Source organism: Bacillus rossius, assembly GCF_032445375.1.
Source record: "Bacillus rossius redtenbacheri isolate Brsri chromosome 9 unlocalized genomic scaffold, Brsri_v3 Brsri_v3_scf9_2, whole genome shotgun sequence".
Classification (NCBI taxonomy): Eukaryota; Metazoa; Arthropoda; class Insecta; order Phasmatodea; family Bacillidae; genus Bacillus; species Bacillus rossius.
The window spans coordinates 12,503,812-12,528,814 of NW_026962013.1; the positions used below are offsets into that span (position 1 = coordinate 12,503,812).

The 25,003-nt window shown below is 36.3% G+C and overlaps 2 protein-coding genes across 15 annotated transcripts in view; both read left to right on the forward strand.

Moving 5' to 3' along the window:
- The window catches only part of LOC134543354 (rap1 GTPase-activating protein 1), a 612,076-nt gene extending 602,150 nt beyond the window's left edge, over positions 1–9,926 (forward strand). For all 9 annotated transcript variants that reach the window (XM_063388338.1, XM_063388341.1, XM_063388339.1 and 6 more), the window contains 2 exons: positions 4,324–4,543; positions 8,125–9,926. In XM_063388338.1, the coding sequence (XP_063244408.1) occupies positions 4,324–4,543; positions 8,125–8,268 (364 nt within the window). In that variant the 3' untranslated portion in view covers positions 8,269–9,926. The remainder of the gene's footprint in view (positions 1–4,323; positions 4,544–8,124) is intronic.
- An 11,128-nt stretch (positions 9,927–21,054) lies between these two features.
- The window catches only part of LOC134543353 (protein split ends-like), a 201,515-nt gene continuing 197,566 nt past the window's right edge, over positions 21,055–25,003 (forward strand). For 3 of the 6 annotated variants that reach the window (XM_063388329.1, XM_063388331.1, XM_063388336.1), the window contains exon 1: positions 22,014–22,321. In XM_063388329.1, coding sequence (XP_063244399.1) covers positions 22,239–22,321 — 83 coding nt within the window. In that variant the 5' untranslated portion in view covers positions 22,014–22,238. Of the gene's footprint in view, positions 21,363–22,013; positions 22,532–25,003 lie in introns of those variants that run through there. The other 3 variants (XM_063388332.1, XM_063388328.1, XM_063388333.1) reach the window with 2 other exon arrangements.

Sequence of the window (25,003 nt, forward strand, 5' to 3'; positions counted from 1 at the left end):
TTGGAATAAGGAAACATGTGAGGTGGACTAATGAAGAAATATCTTTGGCGTTCACATTAAGGTACCTAAGTAAACGTTGCTATCTTTTTCTGAAGAAAAAAATGAATATCCCTTTGCCAGGTATATCCACGCTTCAGAGGTGGGCATCATCTTTGGAAATGCGTGAGGGCCTACTTCAGCACATGTTTCAGTATCTTGAAGTTGCCGGATCAAAACTGATTGATAAAGAACGCATAGCAGTCCTGCAATTTGACGAAGTTAAAGTAAAGAGAACTCTGGAATACGATGTGAAAAAAGATGAAGTTGTCGGACCTTTTTCATACATGCAAGTTGTAATGGCTAGAGGCTTGTTTTCTAAATGGAAGCAGCCACTTTACATAAATTTTGACACAAAAATGACGAAAGATATTCTTCTGTCAATTATTGATAAGCTTCGTGGTGCAGGATACGTGGTGAAAGCCATAGTAAGTGATCTTGGGGGAGGAAATGTAGGCCTATGGAAGGAAATGGGAATAAGTACAGACAAGACATTTTTTAACCACCCTAGTGCAGAAACCGAGAAAATTTATGTGTTTGCTGATCCGCCACATCTTTTGAAACTCATCAGGAATTGGTTTTTGGATACAGGGTTCAATTTACCTGGTAACATACACATTAATAAAGGACCAGTCGAAGCCCTTATAAATGCAGAAGAATCCTCAGATCTCAAAATATGCCACAAACTAACAAAGACACATATATCGGTGGAAAAAACGCAGCGGCAGAATGTAAGGAAAGCAAGTGAATTATTGTCACGAACCACTGCTATCGCTTTGAAAACTAAAATGCCCGGAATGGACAAGAATGTGGCACAAGCAACTGCAGACTTTATTCTCCTGTGTGACCAATGGTTTGACACCATGAACTGTTATATACCCCGTAATATTGGCGAACCATCCCGAAAAGCATACGGCCAAGAATTAACTGCTCAAGACGAAATTTTAAACAAAATGATTGAAACAATAAGTAAATTGTGTTGCTGCGGGAAAAAAACTATGCAACTTTTCCAGAAAGGTGTCATTGTGTCTACGAAATCATTACAGCTTCTTTACAGAGATCTAAAACTGACACATAGTATTAGTTACATATTGACCCATCGTATTAATCAAGACATTATTGAAAATTTGTTTTCGCAGATTCGCACCCGTGGAGGATTAAACGATCATCCCACGCCTTTAGATGCACTATACCGCCTGAGGATGATAATTTTAGGAAAAAACCAAGGTGTGCTACGGACGAACACAAATACGACCGCTGCTTCAGATGACACGGAATTTGTGGCAAGCAAAGTGCTTAAACTTAGCGGTCTTTTTGATTCAGTAAGTGAAACTGAAAAATCAAAAACAAATTTTCTTAAAGAAGAAGGCAAGTCTGAAGGAAACGTAACTGCGGATGATATCATTACAACACAAACAGAATTTAAATTTTCTACCGATTTAGAAGAAAATGCTTTTGAATACCTTTGTGGTTGGGTGGCAAAAAAACTCAAATCAGAGTTCTCCTACTTAGAAAGTAGCAATGAGGCGAATACTCTAATACCAACTGAATCATCGTGGGTCAATCATCTGTCTTATGGGGGATTGTGTATACCGTCTGAACTATGGTTACGTCAAGCAAAGCAGCTTGAGTGTGAATTCCAAAATTATCATGGTAAAGAACTTCTAAAAGGCCCAGGCGTCGTGACGAAATTGGTGGATAAGATTGCTCCTTCCTTAAATAATATTCCAAAGAAAATTATCAGAGCCTTTGTTCTTCAAAGAAAATTCATAAGAATGAAGTGTCTTTCAGAAGAATCCCGAAAATCTACCAAGAGAACTTCTAGTGCCATGTCATACGACGGGAGGAAAAAAATTAAAAAATACAAAAGAATTGTTACATGAAGTACTTAGGCATTTAAGACCTGAATTTGTATGCTGCATTAAATAGCTGACTTCTAAAGTGACATTCGGAATATTTTATTAGGTCTAGTTTTGATCAGGATGACCGAATTTTTATTTATATGGTGCATTATCAACTAAACAATTTTTTTAAGTTACACGTGTGTTAAAGCAATCTCTCAAAAACTTAATGCTAAATGATTTTTTTTTATTTTATTTTTTTATTTTCCAAGAGTAAAGAAATAATCCGACATCGGAAACTACGGACGATCAATGAGCTAACCAAATATGCAACGGTTGCAATGTTTGGTGAGTACCGAGATATTTTATTGTTTCCACATATGCTTGTTTTTTTTTTTTTTGTGTATTTCTTGCAAGGTACTCACAATCATCAGTGATGTGGAATGGTTTTCTATGTACATAATAATTTTTGTGCTTATCATAATAATGGAATCTGTTTTTCGCGTGTTAACTTACTTTATTGCGTTTTTTTTTTTGGGGGGGGGGGGGGATAATATTTATAATAATGGCAGCCATATCAGTATTAGACCGAGTATAAATATAATGGAACAATTATGGAAGGGTCGTTGTAATAGTGTTAACAACGTGTTCGATCTATGAGTTTAATTGAAGACGCGACACTTGCTGCTGTGGCCGGACGCGGCAGACAGATAACGGGCAGGCCGGCAGCTGCGGGACTGCTAGTGACGTCACCCACCCTCGGCCGGCTGGCTACACAGCGCTTACGGGACCGAGGCAACCTCCCTCTACTAACCTTGTGTTATTACAGTAAAACCCTGTTTATACGTTTTTCAAGAGACTGGATGCTAAAACCTTCTAACAGGAAAACCCTCTTAAAAGGTAAATACATTTGCTTCATAAAAATCAATTTTAATAAAATGACATACTGTTTAACCTAAAATTACTTACCAATTATCATCGGCATGCTGGAAAAATTATATAATATATCAGTAAATTTAACTATTAAAAAGGAATTTTTTTAATAAGCACAATAAAAATAATTATCAAAACAAAAAAAAAGAACTAACATTTACACTTCACAGTTTTGAAAAATACTGCATTGAGTTGTTTTTTTGAACACATTTTCGTTCTGACGCATCACAGAATTTTCCAGTTCCCATAAACTCTTCCTCACACTTTCTGAAACATTTGGTGTTCCATGAACCTCAGGTTGTCCAGGTGGTCAAGGGCTTCAGTGTAATGGTAGAACTGCATCATCAACTGAGACACAATCTTCCAAAGTGCATGAAAAATTCAGGTGCTCTTGAAGAGTTTTCCAATTTGCACTGCGTGTAGAAGCACATGCAATTTGGTTCACTGTCCTCAAATGCTTCTTCAGGGAAAATATCATTAACTTGTTGAGCACCAAAGCCTGCTTTTCTGAAGCAGTTGGTAATGATGGTTGAGTCAAGCATTTCCCCATGAAGCAACAAGAAAATGCATGGTGTCCAGGATGTTGATTTTATAACCACTATTTTTGGTACTTTTCATTCTTGTTAAAAGTCGTAACACAAGGCGCTTACAAAAATGCTGTTTCCGAATTTTTATAATTCCCTGGTTCACGACAGCTTTCGTCGATGTATCCGTACTTGTTAATGCACCACCACAAGTCACATCCATCGCTCGGTACCACCTTTGAATATATATACTGTATAGAAGTCGCCAGCCCAGGTTAAAATTTCTAAAATTTTGAGGTAGTTGGTTAATTCACCGCCGCAATCGCCACCATCTCTAGGGCATCGACTTGTTGTGGTCCCTTGCGGACAAGTGTCGAACTCTTCAAACACCCCTTCCCCCTCCCGTTGAACAACCTCGAGCTGCAGTGAATGATCGGTGGGGGGTGCGGGGAATGACATCGGGCGACAGTGCTGCGCTCTAACGTGTAAATAACAACTAAGATGATACAGGGCGTTACGGGAGTGCACTGCAGCGGTGAAGTTCCCAAGCTGCTCATCATACGCTCCTGAAAAACGTAGAGTAAATCCTATCCACTCGCGACTTCTATACAGTATATATATATATATTCAAAGGTACCACTAGGCTGTAGCTGTAGCTGTAGGTGTACCCGCAGGCAGGGGCGCAACAAATAAATTTCCAAAAGGGGGGGCAGTATACCTTTTTATAAAGAACCATTGATCCCCCCCTATTGAAGCAGGGGGTCTGGGGGTCTTCCCCCGGGAAAATTTGTATTTCAAGGTGGAAAATGGTGCTATTTAAGCAGTTTTATTATCTAAAAATTGATTACACAGCACTTTATTTGCCCCCGTTTGCCCCCACTTCAAGGTTTCAGAGGGGGGGGGGGGCAAAATACCCTTGCCCCCCCCCCCCTTATTGCGCCCCTGGCCGCAGGTGTTGATGGGAAGGGGTGGGGGCCGGTGTGCTCCAGGGCGACTCCCTCGGAGAGCGACGACTCGTCGCTGAACAGCGTGGACCTGGACCCCGCCGTGTACGCGGACAGCGACACGGGGCTGGAGAGCATGTCGTCGGCGGAGACCCCGCGGAAGGCCTGCAGCCTGTGCCTGGACGGCCACCAGCAGGTGGACCAGCTCCGGCAGGAGGTCACGCGGCTCAAGTGCGACAAGCTCGACCTGCTGCGGCAGAACGTGGTGCGTTCCTCGGCGCATAGGTCCCGGTCCTCGTGGACACTTCTCTGCAAGTGTTGGGTTTTATGGACACTTCTGCAAGTGTTCAGTTTTAAGGAGACCTCATTCCCCCCCCCCCCCCCCCCCCCCCCCCCCCCCCCAATTTGGATCAAATTTCAAATCAAACGTGAAATTCACGAGTGTGGCATTATGTGCCTCGGCTCGGGGGCTCAGTCCTCGGCGCTGGGCTTCATGGACAATTCTGCAAATCCTAATTTTTTTTTTTCTATTTGGATCAAATTTCAAATCAAACGTCTGAATCCAAACTGAATTGAAGTTTTTTTTTTTTCCTTACTTCTCACGAGTTCAAGAAAAATTGACGAGAACTACAGTAAAATTAAAGAGAGAAATATATCGATGGCTTAGAATGAAAAACCTCGTATCTCAATTTTTGGACGAAAGTACTTTTTTTATGCTTTTGGCTGGAAAACCTCGTATCTCACAAAATGTGTAGCCTCTCGTGTTAAACACTCGAGGGGAACAAGGATTAGGAATGGAACAGAGTGCGGCGAAGTTTCATCTAATAGTATTACAACTCTATGGTAACAACACATTTATTATCGCTTAAACATTAAATTATTCATAACAACTTCATTAATGACAAAAATGTAAACAGTTGATATTTGCGGCGTGGCTCTGATGCAAAAGTCTGCGAAAAGAAACGTTTAGGAATTATTGCAACGTGAGACACGTGAATGCAGCTTAACAAATTCACTTCACAATTGCCCGTGCTCTCATATTTGGCACCGCGCTTGGCGCTGGGAACACCGTCAAAACAAAAGCTAAGTTACAAGCAATTAACGTACATAAATTTCCAGAGTGCAAATAAAAGTATATAACAAGACCCCTCGACTTATTGAATATTATGCGACACACCTCTGTCAATGTGCAAGTTAGCAAACATCACCATAATCATTAATATCATTTAACTAACATGCTATTTATACACAACATGACTAATACAAAAAGGACCACTATAGATGTTTTCACGAGGGTAAGCAGACCTCTAATTATTAATATCTAATTATTAATTTAACTAGTCGTCAACTTAGATTACTCTTGTCGACACGTAATTCTGCGGGCAAGTTCTTATTCGTCGATGCAGGGGTTACCATTGACTATCTCCCCAAACTATCGTAGAGGGAGAAATGCTCGTCGGTGTGGGGACTGGCATTATTCTTCACGTGTCGCTGCCGGGATTTGCACCTAAGTGTTGTGTGTCCAGTCAGATGTAAAGTCTTTCATCGGGACTCTCAAGCTCACACCGCCGTCTCCAAGCCTTGCCTCCGTCACCACTGCCCCTCTTCTCACTCTAAGTTTTCTACCCACTCGGTCTATAGGTGTCTACGACGAAACAGTACTTTACCAAGTGGTAGCTTCTTCCGACGGGCAGCGTGACGGCAGACCGGCGAGACGTGTTGACAGTGTAGCTTCCTTCGGCAAGGAAGGCCAGCAGGGCCTCCGGATGGTGTCGCTGGTGGTCGCGACGAGTCTCCTCTCGTAGCGGAAAATGGGACCCCTTTTATACTCTGTGAACTGCTAGTATCGAACATGGCAGATTGTTCTCGGTCGGGGCAACCGGAACAGGCGCCTTCGGCGATGTCCGGTTGGCAACCCGCCAAAACGAGCCTCCCCGAGGGCTCCCGAGAGGCTCCGAACGTCATGCGCGCAGCGCGCGAACACTTGGCTTGTGCTGGTTGCATCGGCGCGCGGTTAGACGCCGCGCGACACATCTTGATGTGCGTATGCAGAGCACATGCAACAAATGTTTGGCTGAAAGAAATAAAATGTGCATCCTACTGCTTTCTATCGGGAAAAAAAGAAACCACGTATATCAGTAGCACTCCACATTGTGGAGAAAACCTCGTATGTTCGGTATGAGATAAAAGGTATTCATTCTAAGCCATCGATATATGGAGCCAGGAGCCATAATAGAGTTGTGTAAATGATAAAGGAAATAAAAACACCTGAATATGCATTTTCTTAAAATATTAAATTTTAAAGTTTGAACATTTTTTTTTATAAATCTAATATTTTTAATAATTTGTAATCATAATCACATATAATAAAAAAAAATATGCATGTACTACGTTGCAGCAAACAAATGCAAATTTCTAAATAAATCTTCTAGGTTTGATATATTTTTAACTCTTATCCTTTCTCAATCTTTTGTGAATGGGTTCCAATTGCTGACTTATTAGTAAAAAAAAAAAAAAAAAAAAAAAAAAAAAATTAAATGTTGAATACAATTCTGTATCGTATTACTCACGAATATCTAATTTTTTTTTTTTTTTTAATACTCTTATACCCCTAGTTTTCTGTTTTGAGTTCTGCAAATATTTGAAAAACATTCAGTATTAATCAACAATTTGATATTCAATTCAAAATATCAAATATTTTTTTTTGATTCCTAACTAGCGGACAGCTACGAAAATCACTCGCAAAACATTTAAATGAAATATTGTAACATATACGAATCGAGTAGATTTATTGTGGCGTTTCTGCCACATTATTTTCCATGATTATGTTTTTAACTATCTTTTTTCTTGTAATGATTTTTTTGGTTACAGAATAGTTTAGGTGCTTTTGTATGAGGGCTGTGTATGGGAGTTGTCTCCTTATACTCCATTATTCACAAATTTTATTTGTATTCTGTTACATAGTTCACATACATGCATTTTACGTATAACAAATTATCTATGATTTTGTTTAAAAATTATTAAAAATACTTTTTTTATGTGTATGAGCAGTTTAATCAAAAAACAATTTAACATTTAAAAAAATTCACTATTTTGTAAAAACGTTTTTGCCAGGTTTTATTTTATTTTCTTGTATATTACACCAATCTCTTATGGTTCCATAGATTCTCTTTTTCATTTAACTGTATTTTGCACCCTCCTGTAAAAATTGGAAGAGAAGAGGTTTCATTGTACCTAAGTTTAAATTTAAATAGAAAAATATTAAACATTCATAATTTGATATTCGATTGGAAATTTTTTTGTTTTTTAGTTTAACCTTCTCATTTTCCTTTCTTGGGCTTGTTCATTTTGTCAATGCTCCATTGGTCATCTGCCTTGTCTCCGATGATTCAAATGTAGATAAGTTATTAAGCCCTAATTCATTCATTCATACATACATTCATTAATTCATTCATTCATTCACTCACTCTTTTGACTTGAATCCTGCAATCCTGTTGAGTGCTGAACATGACTTGTCAGTCAGTTGAATTTGATGATAGGTCAAGTCAATCATTGTGTTACTGTGTGTGTGTGTGTGTTTGTGTGTGGGTTTATTTATTCTAATCATCGCTGGAATCTGCTGGCTGAGTCAAACCTCCAGTGGCACTGTGATGTGTCACTGCCTGTCGCCTGTCCAGTTAAAACAATGAAGGGTTAGAGGATAAACTGAATAGAATACCGTTGTACTTTATAATAATTTTCTTTGGTGTTCGCGTTTGATGACCCTGCACGGCGGTGCTGGGTGCTGTGTTTTGCCCTGCGCCGACTAGACGTCCCCGCGAGCGAGACGGTGGCGTGTGCTTGCAGAGCTTCCAGCGCGACATCAAGCGGCTGCGCGAGAAGGAGCTGCAGCTGCAGTCGGACCTGGCCGCCGCCTCCAAGGAGATCCTGCGTCTGCGCGAGCTGCTCAAGGAGTACACGAGTGGGGGGGAGGCGGGGTCGCCCGTCTAGGGTCGTCGCGCCCGCCGCTGCGAGGACGCCTGCATTTACCAGTTAAAGATCTCGCTCCAAGACGTGAATTCGTGTAAAATAGACCGAGTAGTAAATTAAAGAATATTTATGAACATTACAAGAACTTTCGAGGAAAATATAAGAAGTATCTATTTGTGTAAAAAATAAAATTTAAAAAAAAAAATTCTCTGCTCTGCGAATTCTGATTCTGTGATTCTTCTGATGTAGATCAGGTACTGAAAAGTCTTAAAATGCTCTCTTACCTTAAAAAAGTTTTTTGTGAAATGAACTCGAATCTATTGGAGACAAGGAACATGGTTATTTTGATAAGGAACATTGAAATCTATTTGTGTAGTTCATACACACTCGTGCAGATTGAATAAGCGGTTTTCTGTTTCTCTTGATTTATTTATAGTATAAGTGGTGCTATTTAAGCTCATGTATATTTGCTTTCTGCCCACCTGTGTTTTCCCAAGCAATACTGTGCGATGCAAGTGCATTGTAAATTTTTATATTTTCTTATATTGAATATTATTTGTTTAAGTTTATCTACGAAAAAAAGTTTCCACTTTGAAGAACATTGAGTGTGTATGAAGCATTTATATTTTTGATAAAAATTTCATCACAGGAAAATGAGTAATCAAATTAGCTTCCAAGTACTTAGAAGGGATGGCTATTAGAAAGTAATGTATTTAACTTGTTCATTCCTAATAATTAGAAATTTTATTTCTTCAAACTTTTCACAAACTGTAGTTTTTCACTGATCAAGTAAACAAAAATTAGTATTTGTTAGGATATTCTTAGTTGCATTTCATCAGTAATGATAAAATTTAATATTTAAAGTATTTAGTGTGTGGAAATAGTTTTAAAACGTTGAAGTTTTGCCCTTGTATTGTAAAGTCGAGCAGTACCTTAACAGTTTGATTAGAAAAAATTAATAAAAAAATGTGTGCGAAATAACTACTCACCTTCAAGTGACAAAGACTCTTGTACCAAAGCTAACATTCCTCAAGTTGACATTTGCTTAGAAATAGATTAAAGTAGTGTAATAATGTTGTAAGAAAAGGTTAATTTGCTTATACTGTATATTATATGAAAATAGTCTATTATGCGAGTGAGATAATGATGGCTTGTTTCATTTGAGAGAGTTAATGGAAGTGAATATACCAAAAATTTACAAAAGTAGAGGATTGATATTTGTCTTGTTGATCTAAGCTAGTAATTTGTACATTATGTTTAGAGTAAAGCTATAAGTAATTTGGTTTAATTAAAGGTTATTGTGTAAAGATTTTTTTTTTGTCATCAGTATTTGTAAACCCTATTTTGTTAAAGCTATGTCTGTTCTATACCTGCATGTTTGATTTCAACAAAAAAACTCTTATAGTTTGTGATAGTAGAAAAGCTATGTCACCATTTAGATAAAAATTAATATAGTAAATAGTAAAGCATTAAAGTATGTTTATTATTTGCCATGCAGCCATCTTGGGTAAAAAAAATGCAGTTAATTTATTTTGTATTCAGACAGCTTGATAAACTACTGCATACCCAGTTCATAAATTAAACAATTTTGCTGAAAAAATTATGTGTTTTGGAGTGGTTGTAAATTCAATGTGTACAAAAGAGATTAAATTATCAAGGAATAACCTTATCTTATAAAATTCTTAGTAATGCTATTCCTTTATATTTACATATGACATTATTTTTTATTCATTGAAATTATCCTTTGGGTAGTGTGGTTGGTTAACTATCACACTGATTGCATGAAAATAGTGGTTTTTTCATCCTATGTACTGGTATTGAATTCTTAGATGGAAATGTGAGGGTTACAATTAAGGTTGAGACGATACCAGATTTTTTGAGTTGAATATAATTTAGAATGGAAACGTTACATGTTATCCCAAAACCCAAATGGAATTACAAAATTTGGATTCTGATTTTTGTTAATGTAGTACAGTTAAAACTCTTTGATCTGGCATGTTGACGATTGTGGCCATTCCAATTTTCTGGATTATCGAACATCTAAGAACAATGGGAATACTGTATGTAATCTGAAATGTTAATATAGGTTCATACAATACATGTGCCTAAAAAGCATATGATTCACACTGATGAAATATCATCACTTAGCTAACAATGCTGCCTAACTAACATGCCAGTAACTTTACAGTTGGGCAGTACTGTTTGCTAAATGATATGTATCATGATTGTTGAATTGTTTCTAATGGAAACGTAAATGAATTTAAAAACTGTGTTTCTTTCCAAATAGATCCATACCATAGGCGGACATGTTCTATGTACATACCGTATTTTTGTCTAAAAAAATAAAAACTAAATATATGCACAGAAGACAGAATGATCAAGTTTTAGTGAAATGTGTGCAGGAAATTCATTTTCGTAGGCTTCTAATAGTACACTTATCCCATTTATATTGATAAATAAATATTTAAAAAGTTACATTTCCATAATTAAATAATACCATGTAAGGGCACATACTACATACATACCTTTTAATTGTGAACAAAAAGAGAATAAACAAGGTATTGTGCCTAGTTTTTACTAGCAGCCAGTAAAATCTTGTACCCAAAATGGGAATTTCTTTTTGTATCAAGAAAGTATCATTTTCTTTGAGTAAAGCAAGAGTTTTGGCTGTGCGTATGTGAAGTTTTTTTTTTGCGGCTGCTTACAATAAACATGAAGCATTTTTATAAAAATAATAATTGGTTTTGTAGATGAGACACCTTTGGAATATGTATAATCACAATGAAAAAGAGCAGATAAAGACCACCTGAGGTGTAAAGACTAAGCATTAACCAAGCTGTGTCCTACCCATCATGTGTGCATTTTCAGAATGCCTTGCGTGTTTATCTGCAACTAGAATTGCCTCATGCTTGGGAACGGAGGGATGAGACCAGCTAGCAAGAGACTGCTACCAACAGCTAGGTCATCTCTAAGAGCAAGGGGCAGAAGGGGGGTAGACGTGCTCCATCGTAGACCTGCCTTCTAGGCAGGCGTCCAAACCAGTAGTGTACCGGAGTCGTAACCACAGCGACTTAATTTTAAATTTAATTTTTCATAATTATAATGTTTTCAATTCTGGGGCAAATTAATTAAAGGACAGTAACAATACAACCTATCATTAATTGTTGGCTAACAATTAACATTCGTGCAATTTCTTCCATTTCAGTTGGGATTATGGAATGTGCCAAACCAAAGAATAATGTATTGTAGCTCTTCAATTAATTTGAGTTTTGAGAAGGAGCGCTCGCCACTGCAGTTTTTTACCATCGAAATTATATATATCCGTAGAGCTATCTCAATGTTTGGGAAAGTACCCTGCACACCTCTTTTCATGATAAGCTTGTACATAAAAGGTTAATATCTTTTGGCTCCTTGTCAATGAATATATTGGCAAATGTTACAAACTGACAGTTCATAGATAAATGTAATGTCCAAGTCATCTGAATAAGACCTGACGAGTTGCTCTGCTTCAGACTTCAGCTCGTCTGGCTAAAAAAGCTAAATTGGTTTGATATATCTTTAATGCTTGAAGACGTTGGTCAAGAGAAGCGATAAACTGATCAATAACAGGCAAGAAAGTTTCTGTTATGTATTTCTCAGAAGGGCTGAGTTATACTTCTTCCATATGGCCATAATCCAATGGGTTAAGATGCACATTTCGGTGCTTGTGTTGAGTTTTCGTCTGTTAAACCAGACAGCTCTTCGCCTTGCTTCTCATAAGTTTCAAAGGAGTCATGCTTTAATGCAACATAGTTTTTAAGTATTTAAATCGTATTTATCGTGTTGTATATTTTTACTAGTTGTATCTATTCTTCGCAGGATATTATTATTCCAGAGGATGGTGTAAATACCAATTTCAAGCTGATTCATCAGTGTTAACAGGCCTGCTTCACACCATACACAGCATTTTTCTTCAAAGTCATCAGCAATCTATTTAAGTACATCCTTAATCTGCTAATAGTCATGCTCAAGTGTCTTAGTTGCGTCAGCTCTGCAGGACCAATGCGTTGTGATGTGTTTGAGAGTTAATGCTGAGTAATTTTTTTTTTTTCAAACTTCAGTCAGTAGCTGATGCCAATGCATTGAAACTGTGTGAATAAGGCGAACAGCTTTTCAAGGAAGTCAGGAAAAAAAAAGTACAGCACTCAAGCAGCTTCCTACAGCATTTTTAGCAACCAGATTTAGAGACTGTGCTGTTCAAGGAATCCAGGGTGCAAGATTGTTCCTCTCTCTCACTTTGGCTTGTAGACCATTGTACTTTCCACTCATTGCAGAGGCATTGTCATAACTTAGACCTTGGCAGTTTCCCAGGTCTAGGTCATGTCTCTTCAAAACACTTAAGCCATTGAACATGTCTTGAGCACCATGGCCTTTGTTTCCCATGAATGTTACAAAGCATTCCACGGGGCCATCTTTCTCCATATACCTCAATACAAAGTTTAGTTGGTCAATTTGCACTGCATTGAGTGTGGAGTCCAAAGAAGTGGAGTAATATTTTGATTTCTTAACTCGAGAAATAATTTCTCCGAGAACTTGTTCAGCCATTACACTGATAAACTTCTTCCATTATTGTAGATGACAGGTAGTTTGTGTGACCCTTGCCGAAATTGACTTGAGTTTCGGTATACAGAGCAAGAAAGTCGTTCTGAGTGATGGGTTCAAGAATACCCAGAAAATTTCCATTTCTAGGTGATCCAATTCGTTATCTCCTCTAATTGCTAAGCCACGCTTGGTAATTAACTAACATTTACTACTCATTTCAACACTGATCTCCAATAATGCTCCAGACGCTCGACCTGTTGTGTCAGCTCAGTATCTATTCGCCCAATCGTAGCTTTCACATGTTCCGTTGACCGCTTATGACTTTGTATACGTTCTTGTGAATGTTTCCAATCACAGAATCCATTAGACGAAAGCTGAGAAGACTCAGGTTCTGTAGTTGTAGTTAAGCACACCAATCTGCACATGAAGCAGTAAACATGTCCATTAGAGGGAGCAAAGCATAACCAATTCCTCATTATGACTTCTCCATTATGATTTTTATGACTGAAAAGCCTAAGTGTGCTCATTCTTGGAAAATTGTGATCCTTTCAAGGTTGCTGAACCTAGTGGGCAATGAACACACTTTCATCACAGTGCTGGATTGTTGATGCACCCCATTTCATCCAGTAATTCCGCATCTGTTCCGAAGGAAATAATGGATGGCCAAAGTCCAATGTCTTTTTCAGAGGTGCCCCCCCCCCCCCCCCCCAAACGCTATGACTCCCCCCCCCTCCCCCCCAACCTAATGATGCGCACCCCCCCCCCCCCCTATCGGAAATTTTTTATGCCATTTTCTCAATGATTTACTCAATTATTTTATAATATTATACTTTTTTAGTATTATATTTTATCACATTTTGCATTAATTAAAACTGATTTTCTAATAATAATTTTGGTCATATCGGGTAATATTTCCATCCTGAACCGACAGATGCCAAACTGCTTTTGTTGAGGAAAGTGCGGGGTTGTCAATTTGATTTACAAGATCCCTTTCAATTATCACAGCACCAGAAACGTATTTTCACATTAGAAGCTATAATTATGTAAATAATATATACATTTTTCTCGTCTTTTAACCACCACCCCCCCCCCCCCCCCCCCCCTGAAATTTTAATGACGCAGTCTGCGTCGTTGCCCCCCCTTGTGGGCACCCCTGTCTTTTTCCCCCTGGTGGGCCTTCAACTTCTACAATAGATGTGCCACTATCAGCCTCCTTTTCTGTGTTCTTCAATTGGACCCATTACTACTTATGCCTTTTCTTTGTCAGGATCAACAACCATTTCCACTAAAGCATTTTCAGGTTGATCTGGTTCTGCAAAGTCATCACTCCTTTCTGACACTTGTCTTGATTGAACAGTGAAGAACTGGTCCGATTTTGTTATCTTTGCCATCTCTTCAGCTGATTTCATTGTTGCTTCTTTTGCCTTAAGTCTTTTAGAAGCCCCAGACTCCCAAATTCTTGGGCGATGTCTGTGTTTGTCTCCTTCATGATTGTCCATGCTAGTAATCTACAAATAACCACATGACCTTTTCAACCTTTTTTAAGTCCTGATGGGGGATTAAAGATAAAAATAATTGTACACAGGAAGTCCCATAAGTTGAAACTTGGTATGCTTCTTACTTACATTAAGACCTAATAACAAAAATAACCAGCTTAATTCAACATTCCAATTTCAAAATGGTGTTCATTGTTATACATTTTCTGTATTTAAGTTATTTACATTCAGAATTTAAAATGACTGCCATTTGGAAATGCCAATAATTTAGCAATCCATACAAAAATTAAAAAGTAAAGCTATTACTCTCAGTTAATGTAAATAAACTATATCTTGTACAAACAAATTAAATGTACAGTTTTTTAATATTAGCAATATAGGCATTAGGCCTAGTTGCTTAGCAAAACATAATTAACTTTAAGTATATTTATCAATATTAAATTAAATCTACAAAAAAATAATTAAAATACAATTATCACAACACAAAAAACTTATTTAATTGTTTATTTAATTGTCCTGTCCAACTGTAGCCAGGGTAATGGTGAAACTTCATCATATAAATATTGAGAGTTCCCTCCAAATAATTTGAGTTTTGCTTTAGGTACACTGAAAAGACATCACTGTTACCATTCATTCATTATAACTAGAATAATAAAACATTTTTGACTTAACCAAGATGTATCATATGACAAAGTCCAGAAAAATGACTCGTGTTAAATATAAAATGGGAAAATCAGAATTAACTAACAAGTAAACTACACGCAACTGAAATTGTACTTGTCACAATAGGTAACTCATAACATTACTACTCTCTAGTGGACTAGTTATGTTCCTACATTGTGATTGTGCTGCCATCTATGACCAAGTCACCAGTAATAATATACGTATATATATTAAAAAATAATGTAATTTGTGTTTTTCATGTAAAACCATGCTAAACATTAATTGTGAATATTTATAACTGGTGTAAATTATCAGATATTGTAACTAAATTTTATGTGAATTACTATGTTAGAAGAAAAGGCTAGTACAATAACATTTTATGATTTTAAATAATTTTAATTAATTAAAAAAATAAAGTATGATTATTACATTTATCAAGCTAGAGAAAAAAAATAGAATTTATGGAAATTTTTGTTAAATGTTCCCTATCACTATAAACCGTTGACAGCAAAGAGACATGTATTTTTCTTGTTTTGAGATATTTACCCCTATATTGGCGGGAGGCCCAAGGCCCGTGACCCTTGATCCCTCGCCCCTCCTTTAATTCAGGTCAGGTTCTGCGGTATGCCAGCATCAGATGAGTCATTCCTAGAAGCTTGAAAAAGGCAAGATGTTCCCATACTTGTGCTCTTGCAGAAATGTCTCTCTTACCACTTGAGTTTGTAGTCTTTTATCTGCCACTTTAAGCAACAATAATAAAGTTATGTGGCAGTTCTCAAAAGTTACTAATTTCTTAGATGAAATATCACGCGACCAGAATTTTTGTACAACAATAACAACTTTTTATCAAAAACAAAAGTTTCTGAATGGTGGTGGTGTATAAACTAAAAACTGTGCGTACTTCATTTTCAAGGTAAGTAATAGAAATATGTGGTAGTCAAAAACAAGTGAAGCTCATTGGAACTGAACTTAAACATAGATACCACATGGAATCATCATTTACACATTATCTGAAACATCTTTAACGCTGTCAGTCACATTTTGTCAATTCATAAGTTATAGCTAATTTTCATCTTTAGTAGATTTCGAAGCAAGACCACCTATTGTAGCCATTACCATTGTGCGGCGTTCAGAAAATGTTTATATAGTTTTTGGCTTCATGATCCTTAGACCCCAAAACCATCGTCAACTCCAATGTGTATGTAGGTGTGAGTGTGTATTTATCACAATTTTATGAAAAAGGTAACTGCCGTAATTTGAACGAATCACTTCCAAACTTCCGAAGTACCTATAGTAATAGAAAATCTCGGTCGAGTTTGTTAATTAATGGGCAAAATTCTACCAAAGGTGGAGAAATGTGAATGTTTTTCGAAAAACAAAACAAATTGCTATAACTCCCATAATTATACAAATATTGAATCAATTTAAACGTATTATATTTAATAGGAGTAAATACCAAAAAAATTTGGCTAAATACATTTTTGATACAATCAACCATAACTGCAAGGGAAAGAATAAACAATGGTTCGAGGACAAAAAAATTCTTAACTCCCTTAGTTGGAACACAATTGAATCTGTTTGAATTATTTGTAAAGACATAATTTTTATATAAAACATTTGGCTAAAACAATTTTTGATAAAACGAACCATTGCAGCAAGGGGAAGAAAAAAACTGGAATATAATTTTAAAAAATTTAAATTTTCCATACCATGTGCACTATTGAATCCATTCTTATATAGGTACTGTAAAACCTTTAAATATCATGTAGGCCTACAACATTCAATTGAAATAATTTTTTACACCATCAACAATTATAGCAAGGGATGGAAAAAAAAAGGGTTGAATGTCAAGAAAATTCACATCTCCCTTAATAGGCACACTATTGAAGCCATTCAGATTTAAAGTTGTCTAATTCTGTTATAATACTTTTGTCTGAATTATTTCTTGACAAAATGAACCATTGCAGCAAGAGAGTAAAAAAAAGGGGTAGAATTAATAAAAAAAAATCATAATTTCCATACTATATTCACTATTAAATCTGTTCTTATTTAATGTAACACCTTAAAATATTGTCTACAACATTCACCCAAAATAATGTTTTATTCAACCAACAATTATAAAAAGGGGTGGGAAAAAACAAGGGATGAATCCCAAGAAAATGCATAACTGCTTTAGCAAGCACACCATCAAATTCATTCAAATTGTTTGCAAATATAATTTTAATCCAAAATTTATGTCTGAAACAATTTTTGATACAAGCACCCATTGTTGCAAAAGGTGGAAAAAACAAAGGTTAAAGCACAAAAAAAATCCATGACTCTCTTATTAGGTAAAACTATAGAATGTATAACAATTAATTGTAAATCTTTTAAAAATTATCTAAAACTTTGGTCTGAAACAATTTTTGATAAGATGAATCATTACTGCAAGGGGTTGGAACAAAAATATAATAAACTTCCCTACTAGGTACACTGTTTTGAATCCGTTCTTATTTATTTTAACTACCTTAATTTGGTCTAAAACTTTTGTCTAAAGTAAATTTTTATGTAACCAACCATTACTTTGAGGGGTAGAAATAACAAGGCTTGCAACAAACAAAATCATTTCTCTTTCATTAGGTAGGTACCTATACAATAAGATCCATTATAATTTATTGTAAAAATCCTAAACATTATCTTAAACCATTGGCTGAAACAATTTTTGATTATACAAACTATTAAAGTAAAAACAGGGGGAGTTGTAATTTAAAAATATTTAAACTTTCTTACTATCAAATTTGTTTGAATTTATTTTAAACCGTGTTAATATCATCCTTAGCCTTGGTCCAAGGTAAATTTTTATATGCCCATATATTTGTGCAAGGGATAAAAAAGTAGTACATATTTTTTGATCAAAACAATTCACTACTACCTTAGTAAGCATAATATGAAAAATCATTCTAAGCTATTGAGTTAAAATCATTCAAAATATTTTTACTTCATGGAAAATGAAAAAATTAACATTAAGCTTTTTAAATGTTCCAGAAGTTTATGGAAGTTTCCATAAAATTCCAGAATAAATAGGTTGGTACTTCAAAATCTACATACGCCTGTAGGCTGTGCCAAAAAGGGATTGTCTTTTATTGTAAGTAAACAATTTTTTTTTTCGGTGTGGTAATACTAAAAAGCTATGATTATAATATTTAATAATTAATTATTTTAGAATAATCAATATAAGTGAAATATTTTTTTTTATTTATTTAATATTTACAAACTATGATGTCCAAAAGAAAGTAGGTAGGTACCTACACCTTAAGGTTAACCTTCAAGGTTTGATAAACTTCATGTATCATTGAGATATAAATTGTCCACTTCAGTGGATGACTTATACTGAAACGGTTAAATAAACAGTAGGCCCTAACTGTGCCAAGATAAAGAGGATTTACTACCTAACAATGAGTTTCATGACAATAACACCATTTCATCATAAGTAACATTATACGTAATGTTTTTTGCGTATAACTTCATTGTCATAATTATTTGAATACCGTACCTATTGGGTATGTAATTGTTGCAACCTGTAACCTATTTAATAGTTAACCATAAAATGTACACATAAATTAACAACAGGAAAATAAAAATCTCATGTATTAAGACTTGCAATCCATCTTACGTAAAACTAAAAGTATTTACTCTGAAAATCATTAAAAAAAATTTAAAAACAATGTAAACACAGGAATAATGTTGAAAATGTCTTTGGTTTGTACAATTTTTAGAAATATGTTTTTTTTTTTGTTTTTTTTAATTTTTCTTTAGAAGGAGAAACTCCGAGACTAATGAATTATTTGTTATGAACCTCCACAACTGGGCATAGGTTTCTATTTCAAATTATCCCTCTACAACACTGGTCATCACCAAGGGTTCGTAGTTTGAATACAGGACCTTATCTGGTGGTGCTACTGGTACTAGGGCATGTAAAAGTTGTTAGAAAGGATTCTGGGAACATTTTGCGGGTAGAGGAGGTGAGTCTATAACCGTCTATTGACTCTAAATCTGGATATTATCCTTGATATTATTAGAGAAGGATAATTTTGAGGCTGGACGCATGTAAGCCATGGGTACAAGGGGGGCCCGCGGGAATTTGCAGGGCATCCCACGTGGCCTGACAGTTTTCACTTATACAAGTAATCTCTGGATAGGGTGCTTATATGTTGTATACTGCCCATATTTTGGCCTATATACATACAACCTTGGCCATGGTTCGCTGGAAAGAAAATAAGATTCCAGTTAGAAAAAGACACAACCGTAAGTCTTAAGTCACCATTGCACAACAAACACCTTAAATAAAGTAAAAATTAACATTAACTCTGTTAAGTAAATTAACCTAACACTAATCTAAGATCATAATTTTAGAGGTTAAAAAAAACATAGTCCTTTATTTAGCTTAATTTACAACAGTTAAAATTACTAAAGCTTAACTGTCAAACAATTAGGTACGTACGTAAGAAATTGAAAGTTAATAATTGTGTGGATTGCTACGAAAATAAAACTGAGAAAGGTGGGTAAATGCAGGATTCTGATAATTAAACTATTATGAATTTCTGAAGACTGCACAGTTGCTTATGTCAGGCCCATTATCGAAACATTTGGTGAATCTTGGTGTCTAATAATTACACACTGTTTTTATTCTGCAAATATAATGTAGTGCACACATGGCACTTTGCATATGGACACTTAAGGATGATCCCTTATACATTGGACATGGGCATCGCAACCAGGGGGACGGGGGAGACACGTCCCCCCCCCCCCCCCCCAATAATAAAAGTCTTCAATTTCGTCCCCTCCAATAATATATTTAGTTTCGTAGTTATATTAAAAATATGATTTATGTGATATAGCCCATATGTTGCGCATGGTGCATTTAGTCCAATTGTGGTAATATGAGCACTTTTAAATTCGATCTTCGTGTAAAATCAAAATAAGGTCAGATACCGCGAAGCGCGCCGATAGCAGAAAGCCGAGACGAATCGAGCCGATCCGATCAAATAAATTATATATTGCAACCAACTATAATTAGAATATTTAGGAAAGAAAAATGCCTAAAAACCACCTTTTTGCACCTTCAAACCCCAAATTTTCCCGGGGCTTTTTTTTCCCCAGGGGATGGATATTCTTCAACAACTAAATCAATTGAAGTCCTCCCCAAAAAATATATCTTTGCGACGCCCATGCATTGGATGCCAGCTGCTTCAGAGAAGGACACTAGGCTTCTAGTAATATCAGAAGGTACGATGCCAAGTTAATTACTGTTTATTGCGGCCATGAATAATATTTTTTTTATAACTATACCTAGGACTATGTATAATATTCTTATTAGAAGTTATAAAAGGACTTACGGGCATCTCAGTTAGAAACCGTTTAACCTAAACATCCTGGGTATCAACCGTACCTACTGGAAGGTGTCGCAAGGGGTGGGCTATATGATAACATGCAGAGAGACAAGGAAAACTGTAAATTTTGGTGAAGAGTTGTACGGGCATAAAAATAACACCCATGTTTATTTTCTTACATAAGTAATACTTTTATCCACTAATTTGTACATTGGTTATTGATAAAATAACAAAGTAACTAATACGGAATAATTGACTTATTTGTAGCAATTTATATTTCTGAAACATGCTGTTTCTGACAACAAATTTTTTTACCAACATTTTATTATTGTTTACTTTTAAAAACTTAATTTCTTTTTCTTAGGATAAATTTTGAGTTCAATGCGTAGAAGAATTAAATGAGTTCAATATTAAATTAAATATTGTACTAAGTTTTGACGAACAAAATTAATTTACTACTGAAATGTAATCTTGAAAAATATTGTGTCCCTGCTTTAACGGAAGCATATTGACATAATAAACAAAAAACTATTGAATCCAAGCTGGCGTCTCCTGAATTACTCTTAAATATATTCTTTTTCTTTTTACAACGCTCCGCTTTTAGTGCTACCTATTGATTGTTCGTTAAACCATTCGTTGACTAGACGTGTGCCTCCGCGTTTGCGCTCTATTTTCTCTTAAGTGTAAGGATACGAAAGAAGTATTTAGCTTCTTGTTGGGGCGCTCTCTGTAATTCAGATTTGTAATCTCACAAGGCTCGGCTGAAATGGCTTGGTTGTGTTTGTTTTAACGCCATGGTCTCTGTATGTGTTATCTGTTACGGAAATGTTATTAGTTACGAAAACTGCAATGTTCAGACTTCCATGCCACAGCAAAACCTTAAACAAATCCACAGTGCTCTAATAGCGTCTTCATGGTGTTGCACGTATCCCATCCGATTTGGTTTGAAAGCGAGAGCTGTAAACGAATTGAATCGTTTGTTGTGGTAAACAAATCGTAAAAAAAGGTAATTTCTATTGAGAGTGAATATTTATATTAAGGGGTTAACTGAAACGTAAGTAGTGAGATGAAATGTATGGGACTGAGATTCTGTAAATAATGCTGTTAAAATAGTTTTTTTTTTGACCCGTCGGAAAATATTTGCAGTTGCGAGTAAATATGTTTTAGAATAGCTTAAAAACTCTAAAAGATGTTTATATACATTTTGGTTTATCCTAAATCTCATATTAAACCATTTTTCGTATCTTAGACGAACAATACACAACCTAAATTTTTTATTACTTTTTTCCGCACTTAGAATGTTCATTGACACTACTGAGGAGAAATTTTTACATAATTGAATATCATATGTAAATAAAATTTACATTTGTATTTGAACAACAGTTGAAAATACTTAGTTTTCTTAATAGAAACTGCTTGTAGCATACCATTTTTCAAATAATTTGAACTTGATTGATATACAGACCTTTTATATAATGGTAACTGTAGTTAGCTTCTTTAAAAAAAATTTTTTTTACCTGTAATGCAAGCTTTCAAGAGGTTTGCTTCGAATGTTACCTCTCCCATTCGAGTCTTCGACCGGTTCGTTTTTTCCTACCGGCCTCCCCTCCACTTGAATCCACCGAAAGTGGACTCGCCCAACAGGCGTCATGGCTCGCGCGCTAGCTGCGTATTGGTCCGCCATAACAGCACAGCAGCTTCACCAGCTAGCTAAGGGAGTTTTGGTTGTGATCCCGCCATTGTGACGTCATTTGCTGTAGAGTAGCGATTCGAAGTAGCGCAGTGGAGTTGAGTTATGTGTTGTGCGGGAATAATGTGTACGTGCGTATTTTTATCCATGGAAGCTACGTAAAGCATTTCCTCATGAAGAGTTCGGAGCAAGATGGTTAGAGAGACGCGACATCTGTGGGTTGGAAATTTACCGGAGAATATCCGCGAGGATCGCATTCGAGAACATTTTAAACGGTATGTTTGTAAATAAAATCAGTGCCACTGCCATGGGAATTGTTAGATTTGCGGCATCGTCGAGTGGCGGTGTTGTGTGGGTGTTGCTAGTGGTTTGTTGTGGGTGTGTCGGAAGATGTCCAAGTGTTTACAGTGTATTCCCGACACGTCCTGTCACCACTTCAGTTCGTGGCTAAGCTACCCCAGGCTGCAGCCATGGTGTCGGAAGGCGTGAGTCTGAAGCTACAATGTCCCACATTATTTTACATTATTTATTATGATCATGACATTTTGTGTTTCTTTCAGAAGTACCTACATTTCGAGTTCTGGATTGAAGATTTTAATGGCGTGCCTAATGCTTAATTTATATGTACACGTGGGTTCTGTTCGTAGTCATATAAAGTGATAACATTTTATCCATAAAAATGCGCAGTTACGTTACAGTCAAGTTTAAAACTGCAGTTTACATTTTAACATAACTTAATATGAAGAAGCAGCGGTATATAATTTTTGTTGCTATACTTATAATTAAATTTAGCAACTTTTTCTCCAAATGTGTTACCTTTACACATACTTTTAAGTTTAAATTCCGTATCATCGTAAACTTGAAGCTAGACATGTTCCATTTTAATTGGATGTATTTTCCAAGCGTAAGCTTGCGGTGAAAGTCTGACAGCAGGTATAGTTGGTTAGAAAAGAACAGCTTGGTGTCATGTGGCCTAATATGGGTACTGGACGGCTGGTGGTTTGCAAATACGTTTGGAGTACGTATTGTTTTATATCGGTGGGGAATAAATTTGCGTCTTGTGTTTAGGATATTTGGAGCCAGGTGGTTGATTACAAACGGATTAGGGAAATAAAATTTTAACGTTATGTTAGGTTATTATCTTTTCCGTTGTAGAGCAGAATGAAGAGCGATGTGGCGCATGAAGGATTTTGGCAGGGCCTGTGTTCTTGATGTTTGCTTGGGGTGGGCTGCCTGCGTGAAGCTGTTCTCGTCGCGAAGTCGTGGAGAGGTAGGCGACACGCTGCCAAGCGCGGATAGCTGACGTGGGTGCTCGCCGATCCCACGGCTAGCGTGCGTGTTTCCTGCCCGCGCCGGGCTTTTGTTCGCATGAGAATGTGCTTTCAGCTTACGTAAACCGGCTTTCGGTGGCGCGTGAAGAGAATTATTGGGGGGGGGGGGGGGGGGGAATTCATGTAGTTAGCGTTTAATTTGTGTAAGTTGATATTTTCATTCTGCATGCAAAGAAGTGTTCGTCCTGCGAAGTAAATATATTTTATTAATGACGTATATATAATTTTTAATTGCGTTTGGTATATATGCCCTTAAAAGTGGCCTGAAAATTTCTACAATACTTGTAAAATCACCAAGCAAATACGTTATAAAATGAAGGGGTATATTTTGGCTTTGCAGGTTCTGGTTATTCCAGAATTATATTGACTGCGTGAAACAATAAGAACTTTTTTTTGTCATTGGAAACTTACGATTTGAAAAATTTAATGTGGGCTTGAGTACAGGCTTTATGCTAATTGTGAATTTCGTTAAAGGGCCTACGACCACTCGGGGGATATATATCTCCACCGTCTCCGATATAAAAATTATATCATTCCCACAAAAGGAATTACTTTGAAAGCTAACAGCGGGAAAAGAGTTTCTATCCCCCGCCCAAAATAGTCCTGTGTAGACTACGCTCATGTGTCCCATGGCCCTAGCCAGCGATCACGGCTACCAAGCATTTAGTTGTCTGTTTACCCATGTACAGTTTTTGGGAGATGGTGTATATCGACGTTATGTACAGTGAGTTAAGTTTAATAATTATCCCCGTGTACTGTCCGACACCGCCATTTTGTTCGATACATGTACTGCTTTTGAACGTTGTTTTAAGAGGGGTTGGTGTGTACACTTCTGTCAAATTTTATGTTCCAAGTCCAAAGTTTAGTTTTTTCAGGTTATGATGCTTTCAAACTTCTCTGCAGATTAGAGTTGCGTTTGTAAATCGCGTTTCGTTCGGGTCATAAATTTCAAGGCAGATTTCATAAAAAAATTAGAGTCTTCAGTACTAGCCAGTAATTTGTAAACATCTAACCTTGGTAACGAGCAAAGTCGCGTGTTTTCAGTATTTTTTATTTTTTTATTTTTTATATATAGCTGCAATTGGGTACAAAGTGCCCGGTGGCAAGCATTCTCCCTACTTTCCCCGCACTCTCCTTCTGAACTGGTCCACACTCCCAGCCGTTCAAACTAAACGTTGCAGTCCAATAGATTCATTAAAACAAAATTAACCTGAAACATATTTTAACACATAACACGAAGTATTGGTATATGTGTTTTTGTTATTGCATAAACGACAGAAATGATTCTGTAAATACTTCCTACAAACTAACGCTAACCTTGTGCTGATTCAGCATTTAAGATTTAACAGTAAAAATTTCACCCCGAAATTCTTTAATTTTCATGGCATTGAATATTTATGTAAGCTAACAATTTCTTGTGTATCTTACATTATTACGAACGCTTCGCTAAATTTACTTTTCAGTGTTATCTAAGGATGGTCAATATTGTAATGCATAATTTTTAAGTTATTTCTTTTTATGACTATAAATTATGAAAAAGTACTAAAGGATAGTTGTGCTATTATAAGGTTTATTTTTGACACCAATACTAGTAAATAGTCCGATGTTCGCGAGAGTTAATATATA